The sequence below is a fragment of the Takifugu flavidus genome, chromosome 8 (assembly GCF_003711565.1).
Source record: "Takifugu flavidus isolate HTHZ2018 chromosome 8, ASM371156v2, whole genome shotgun sequence".
In the NCBI taxonomy this organism is placed as follows: Eukaryota; Metazoa; Chordata; class Actinopteri; order Tetraodontiformes; family Tetraodontidae; genus Takifugu; species Takifugu flavidus.
The window spans coordinates 15,817,209-15,824,708 of record NC_079527.1 but is presented as its reverse complement, the minus strand read 5'-3'; the positions used below and the strand labels follow the sequence as shown (position 1 = coordinate 15,824,708).

General features: G+C 60.6%; 1 protein-coding gene across 1 annotated transcript in view; it reads left to right on the top strand.

The window, feature by feature from the left end:
* LOC130530118 (myelin transcription factor 1-like) overlaps nt 1-7,500 on the top strand; it is a 27,056-nt gene that overhangs the window by 10,140 nt on the left and 9,416 nt on the right. The window contains exons 5-11 of the mRNA XM_057041016.1: nt 511-573; nt 3,470-3,783; nt 4,811-5,785; nt 6,413-6,547; nt 6,884-6,974; nt 7,070-7,186; nt 7,387-7,500. The exon at nt 7,387-7,500 is cut by the window's right edge and continues 101 nt beyond it. Of these exons, the coding sequence (XP_056896996.1) occupies nt 511-573; nt 3,470-3,783; nt 4,811-5,785; nt 6,413-6,547; nt 6,884-6,974; nt 7,070-7,186; nt 7,387-7,500 (1,809 nt within the window). The remainder of the gene's footprint in view (nt 1-510; nt 574-3,469; nt 3,784-4,810; nt 5,786-6,412; nt 6,548-6,883; nt 6,975-7,069; nt 7,187-7,386) is intronic.

Sequence of the window (7,500 nt, the reverse complement as noted above, 5' to 3'; positions counted from 1 at the left end):
TTATTTGTCGTCATGCACTAATTATAAAAGACAAAATGCTTTTTTCTTGGGGCCAATGAAGTCACTGTTCTTTAAACCTTTAGGTTAAGTTGAACAGAGCTGCTCCTCTGGCTTCAGGTCAGCGTCTCCGCAGGTCAGAGGTCAGAGGGCAACTCTTACAAGTATTTTAATAATGCCCATTGAAGTAAGAGGAGCGTTAATGAGGGCGGAACACGACGTCCTCTTCGTTAATGATGACGATGATGATGATGATGATGAGATGATGATGATGATGATGATGATGACGAAGGCTGCGCAGGGCAATGACAGCAGCTCTCTGCTGATGCTATCACTCATGCTAACAGGAAATAGGTCTGAGCTGATGCTGTAGCTTCCCTTGCATGGGTGTGTGCACGTGTGTAGCATGCACATTCGTACACGCTTGCAGGTTTTTCATTGCAACATTTTTTAATTCATTGCCTTTGATGATGCAGCTTAAGCATATCGCTAACCTCCATCCATCCCACCCAGCTGCCCCACCCCTGGATGCAATGGCTCCGGCCACGTGAGTGGGAGGTACTCACGACACAGAAGGTAGGGCAGGATCGCCTCCACCCTCCACCCTCCACCCTCCACCCTCCACCCTCCACCCTCCACCCTCCGCCCTCCACCCTCCGTCCCTCCACCCTCGTCCCTCCACCCTCCACCCTCCACCCTCCACCCTCCGTCCCTCCGCCCTCACCCTCCACCCTCCACCCTCCACCCTCCGCCCTCCCCCTCCACCCTCCACCCTCCGTCCCTCCGCCCTCCACCCTCCACCCTCCACCCTCCGTCCTCCCTCCACCCTCCGTCCTCCACCCTCCACCCTCCACCCCTCCACCCTCCACCCTCCGTCCCTCCACCCTCCGTCCCTCCACCCTCCACCCTCCACCCTCCGTCCCTCCGTCCCTCCACCCTCCACCCTCCGCCCTCCACCCTCACCCTCCACCCTCCGTCCCTCCGTCCCTCCACCCTTCACCCTCCACCCCCACCCTCCACCCTCCACCCTCCGTCCCTCCACCCTTCACCCTCCGTCCCCCCCCTCCGTCCCTCCACCCTCCGCCCTCCACCCTCCACCCTCCACCCTCCACCCTCCGTCCTCCACCCTCCACCCTCCACCCTCCACCCTCCTCCACCCTCCGTCCCTCCACCCTCCGTCCCTCCACCCTCCGTCCTCCGTCCCTCCACCCTCCACCCTCCACCCTCCACCCTCCACCCTCCGTCCCTCCACCCTCCACCCTCCACCCTCCACCCTCCGCCCTCCTCCCTCCACCCTCCACCCTCCGCCTCCACCCTCCCCCTCCGCCCTCCACCCTCGCCCCCTCCCCTCCCTCCCCCCCACCCTCCACCCTCCACCCTCCGCCCTCCACCCTCCGTCCCTCACCTCCGTCCTCCCCTCCCTCCACCCTCCGCCCTCCACCCTCCCTCCACCCTCCACCCTCCGCCCTCCGCCCTCCACCCTCCACCCTCCACCCTCCACCCTCCACCCTCCACCCTCCGTCCCTCCACCCTCCGTCCTCCGCCCTCCGCCCTCCGTCCCTCCACCTCCGTCCTCCGCCCTCCGTCCTCCGTCCCCTCCACCCTCCGTCCCTCCGTCCCCTCCACCCTCCCCCTCCCTCCACCCTCCACCCTCCGTCCCTCCACCCTCCGTCCCTCCGTCCCTCCCCGCCCTCCCCCCTCCACCCTCCACCCTCCACCCTCCGTCCCTCCACCCTCCACCCTCCACCCTCCACCCTCCACCCTCCGTCCTCCACCCTCCGTCCTCCGTCCCCCGCCCTCCACCCTCCACCCTCCCCCCTCCACCCTCCGTCCCTCCACCCCCTCCACCCTCCACCCTCCACCCTCCGCCCTCCGCCCTCCACCCTCCGTCCTCCGCCCTCCACCCTCCGTCCCTCCCTCCCTCCCCTCCGTCCCTCCACCCTCCACCTCCACCCTCCACCCTCCGTCCCTCCACCCTCCACCCTCCACCCTCCACCCTCCACCCTCCGTCCCTCCACCCTCCCCCACTCCACCCCTCCACCTCCACCCTCCGTCCCTCCACCCTCCACCCTCCACCCTCCACCCTCAGTCCCTCCACCCTCCTTCCCTCCACCCTCCGTCCTCCACCCCCACCCTCAGTCCCCTCCGTCCCTCCGTCCCTCCGTCCCCTCCACCCTCCACCCTCCACCCTCCGTCCTCCCCCCTCCGTCCCTCCCCCCTCCACCCTCCACCCTCCACCCTCCAACCCTCCACCCTCCGTCCCTCCACCACCCTCCAACCCCACCCTCCACCCTCCACCCTCCGTCCCTCCACCCTCCACCCTCCACCCTCCACCTCCACCCTCCGTCCTCCCCCCTCCGTCCCTCCACCCTCCACCCTCCACCCTCCGTCCTCCCCTCCACCCTCCACCCTCCGTCCTCCACCCTCCCCCCTCCGTCCCTCCACCCTCGCCCCTCCACCCTCCGTCCCTCCACCCTCCACCCTCCACCCTCCACCACCCTCCACCCTCCGCCCTCCACCCTCCGTCCCTCCACCCTCCGTCCCTCCACCCTCCACCCTCCACCCTCCACCCTCCACCCTCCACCCTCCACCCTCCACCCTCCACCCTCCACCCTCCTTCCCTCCACCCTCCACCTCCACCCTCCACCCTCCACCCTCCTCCCTCCGACCCCTCCACCTTCCACCCTCCTCCTTCCCTCCACCCTCCCCCCTCCACCCTCCACCCTCCTTCCTCCACCCTCCACCTCCCCCTCCCACCCAGTCCTCCAGACCCTCCACCCTCCACCCTCCGCCCTCTCCACCCCTCCTCCCTCCACCCTCACCCTCCACCCCCTCCCTCCCCCGTCCCCCACCTCCACCCTCCCCCCTCCACCCTCCACCCTCCACCCTCCCGTCCCTCCCCCCTCCACCCTCCACCCTCCACCCTCCACCCTCCACCCTCCACCCTCCACCCTCCACCCTCCTTCCCTCCCCCCTCCCCCCTCCCCCCTCCACCCTCCACCCTCCGTCCCTCCACCCTCATTCCCTCCCCCCTCCACCCTCAGTCCCTCCACCCTCCGTCCCTCCACCCTCCACCCTCCACCCTCCGTCCCTCCGTCCCTCCACCCTCCACCCTCCACCCTCCGTCCCTCCACCCTCCGTCCCTCCACCCTCCGTCCCCTCCACCCTCCACCCTCCACCCTCCGTCCCTCCCCCCTCCGTCCCTCACCCTCCAACCCTCCACCCTCCGTCCCTCCACCCTCCGTCCCTCCACCTCCCCCCTCCCCCCTCCCCACTCGTCCCTCCACCCTCGCCCACCCTCCTTCCCTCCCTCCACCCTCCGTTCCCATCCGTTCACACACACACACCACACACACACACAACACACACACACACACACCACACACTATCCACAGGTAAGTCGCGTGAGCAGGTGAGAGGGGCTGGGCCACAGATCAATCCCAGATCAATATCTCAGATCTTTGTTCTTCAGCGTTCTGAGCTGCCCCGTCGCCAGAAAACACCGCCTGGAGGAAGAGGAGCAGGACACAGAGAAGCCTCCCTCCAAGAGGAAGACCCAGCCCCTGAAACTGGCCCTGGATGAGGGCTTCAGCGCAGAGAGTGACGCCAGCAGCGAGGCCGGGGGTGAGAAGGAAGAGGAGGAGAGTGCAACCGCGGAGATGGAGGAGGAGCCAGACAACGAAGAGGAGGCCAAACAGGACCCAGACCCAAAGGTGCAGGAGGACACCACGAATGGAGCAAAGGAGGTGTTTCAGATGGAACAGGAGACACCTGCAGATGAAGAAGGTGACTTTGGCTTTGCTAACCATCTAAGACTGGTCAGAGCAGGCAGAGAACTGGTCTGAACTGGTCTGAACTGGTCTGAAGCTCAAGATGAAGTTAGAATCCTGAGCCCAGGTCTTGAGGATGTCCATCAGTCTATGATGACACAAGTAGCATCCTTCCTCCCCATTCTAGCCCTCCCCCAGTCTAAGCCCTCCTCCCAGTCTAGCCCTCCTCCCCAGTTTAGCCCCCTCCCATTCTAGCCCTCCTCCCCAGTCTAGCCTCCTCCCATTCTTGCCCTCCTCCCAGTCTACCCTCCTCCCAGTCTAGCCCTCCTCCCAGTCTAGCCCTTCTCCCATTCTAGCCCTCCTCCCAGTCTAGCCCTCCTCCCACTCTAGCCCTCCTCCCCAGTCTAGCCCTCCTCCCATTCTTGCCCTCCTCCCATTCTAGCCCTCCTCCCAGTCTAGCCCTCCTCCCAGCTAGCCCTCCTCCCATCTAGCCCTCCTCCCATTCTAGCCCTCCTCCCCAGTCTAGCCCTCCTCCCATTCTTGCCCTCCTCCCATTCTAGCCCTCCTCCCTTCTAGCCCTCCTCCCAGTCTAGCCCTCCTCCCAGTCTAGCCCTCCTCCCAGTCTAGCGCTTCTCCCATTCTAGCCTCCTCCCCAGTCTAGCCCTCCTCCCAGTCTAGCCCTCCTCCCAGTCTAGCTCTACTCCCAGTCTAGCCCTCCTCCCAGTCTAGCCTTCCTCCCAGTCTAGCCCTCCTCCCAGTCTAACCTCCTCCCAGTCTTGCCCTCCTCCCAGTCTAGCCTCCTCCCATTCTAGCCCTCCTCCCAGTCTAGCCTTCCTCCCAGTCTAGCCCTCCTCCCAGTCTAGCCCTCCTCCCGGTCTAACCCTCCTCCCAGTCTTGCCCTCCTCCCAGTCTAGCCCTCCTCCCATCTAGCCCTCCTCCCAGTCTAGCCCTCCTCCCAGTCTAGCCCTCCTCCCAGTCTAGCCGTCCTTATTGGAATAATTTGAATATAACGTCACTGATGCCTCTTTGTCTCTGTTCTACAGAAGAAGAGTGTGTCATCATTGAGCCTCCGCTTGGAGCAGCAACACCTGCAGGTCGGAGTTTGTCCTTGTCTGAGAGTCCACAGGAGGCAGCAAACTCTCTTCTTCATCTCAGCCGAGTCTCTGGTGACACGTCTCCAAGTATGGCTCCTCAAGAGCCTGTTTCTATGGAGACGGAGGAGGATATCACTATGGCATCTGTAGAAGTGAAGGAGGACATGAATGTGGCAGAGATGCCCAATGGCGTTCAAGGAATGGAAGCATTATTAGTTGAGGAGAAAGGCCCAGACCAGAGCAACCATGTGATCCAGAATGACCACAAAGAAGGAGACAATGAGAAAATGGTGGAGGGGGAAGGAGAGGATATACCTGAAGGAGAAGCTGATGAGAAGAGTGAGGAAAATGTTCCATCAGCAATCCAAACCATCACCAGCACCGTAGCAGCTCAGGGAACAAATATTGAGGTTCAAAACCACAGAGCTGGTCCTCAGGAGGACCAGCTCCACCACCACGAAACCAGTCCCCTTGAACAATATGACTCTTATAAACCCGTTCAAATATTCAAGACCAGCCAGCTGGTAAACTACAGCTCCAGCAGGACCAGTCCACTTGAGGACCATTTTACCAACATCCAAGGGGAGAACTACAAAATCCACAAAGCCTTGTCCCCAACTTCTCTGGATGTCATCGAGGTGCACTCGGATCAGTCAGAGGACAGAGACTTTGATGCAGATGTGGAGGATGACAAGGACAGCCTGTCCCAGCGCTCCAACATGACAGACGAGTCGGAGATCTTTGACATCACGCGAGGGAACCTGGGCCTGCTGGAACAGGCCATTGCTCTTAAGGCTGAGCAGGTGAAGCCAGTGGGGCAACGAGAGCTTTTCCACAGCCCAGACATCCACCAGCAGCGATACATCACCATGGAGGACAGGCCCAAGCACCTGGACGCCATCCGCAAGAGCTACTTCAACAAAGGTAGCACAGAGCCCCTGAACCTGTACGAGGTCTGCTCCCAGACCCAGGCGCTGGTTCTCATGTTTAGAGGAGCAGGTTCACAGTGGAGGGGGTGGGCGACACGGTCACATGGTTTACTCCAGTGGCGTCAACAGTCAGGTTGATGGTTACCAGATCAGAAATAAAGCATCAATGATGGGCCTCAGGGGTCTGCTGTGAGCCTTCAGATGATCAGAGAACAGGTGAGAGGATGTTCTTCACACGTCTGGATGCGTCTGTCACAGCTGGCCGCTCGTCACGCCGCTCTGGCTTCCTCTGGAATGTGATTACACGCCTGCTCCTGCTGGCCTCTCCTCACTAATTAGCAGATGCCTGTCGTGTTAACATTCAATTTTAAGGCCAGTAGAGCATTTCGCCGCCGTCTCGCTTGTTTTTCCTATCTCACCGAGAGCCGCTGCCCTACTTGAGGCAGCAGCAGGCGTCTTTAAGTGTGCGCTGCAGAACATGTCAGAGAACATGTGGACAACAAAACATCCAGGGTGACGTTCCTGACGTGGTTGAAGTTATTAGGAGGTGTTGCTGCTCTGGAGCAGAGCTGCTTCTGCAACATGATCCACTCCCTCACCTGCTCATCCTCTCACCTTGCAGAGAGCAGTCGCGCAGAGAAGAAGGAGGTCAAGTGTCCCACCCCGGGCTGTGATGGGACAGGTCACGTGACTGGTCTGTATCCCCACCACCGCAGCCTGTCAGGATGTCCTCATAAGGACAGGATTCCCCCAGAGAGTGAGTAGAGAAGTGAAGTGGATTTGTTTTACTTTCATATTGAAAGACTAGATGAACGTACCTCGATGGGAAAACAAGGCCTTTGTGAACGTGTGAAGGCCGATTTAGTCAGTGGAGCCTGTTGTTCAGCCACATTCTTCTCTCATCAGCACTTCTGCTGTGACACAGTGACCCTGTAGAAATGAGAGTCGCATCACCACAAAGAGGCTGATTTGAAGAGATCCTGGATCCTTTTATTTACACGAATGTGTCTTTCAACAACCAGGAACACGTCAGGAAGATCTTAAATGGCTACAGCCACCTCTTCTCTGATGGTCTTGCTCTTGTCTTCTTCAGTTCTGGCCATGCATGAGAACGTGCTGAAGTGTCCCACTCCTGGCTGCACGGGTCAAGGTCACGTCAACAGCAACCGCAACACACACCGCAGGTATTCAGCCACGTGCTGCAGCACCAGACCAGATCTTCACATTTTCACCTCAACTGGTCACCAAACAGCAACTACAGCTCCTCTTCTGCTTCCAGTCTTTCTGGTTGCCCCATTGCTGCTGCTGAAAAGTTGTCCAAAGGTCATGATAAGCCACACCCCTCACACCTTGGTGGGGAAAGCCTGAAAGGAAGTCCCAATGACAGAGTTCTGAGGTGGGCATTTACCTTCAACCGGTTTCCCAGTACAACCAGTGCAGTTACCCTATTTGCTCCAATATAGCCAGTCATTGACCCTCTCTGTCCCAGTGAAACCAGTTCTTTATCCCATCTGCCCAGTATAACCAGTTTGATCTGTTTGGTTCCTCCGGGACCTCCTCACTTGCTGTCCTGACATGTGGCCACTCTCCTCACAGGCCCATGTGCTTCGTGAAGCAGCTGGAGGTGCCACCATACGGGAACTACAGGCCCAACATGGCGCCCAGCACGCCACGAGCAAACCTGGCCAAGGAGCTGGAGAAGTACTCCAA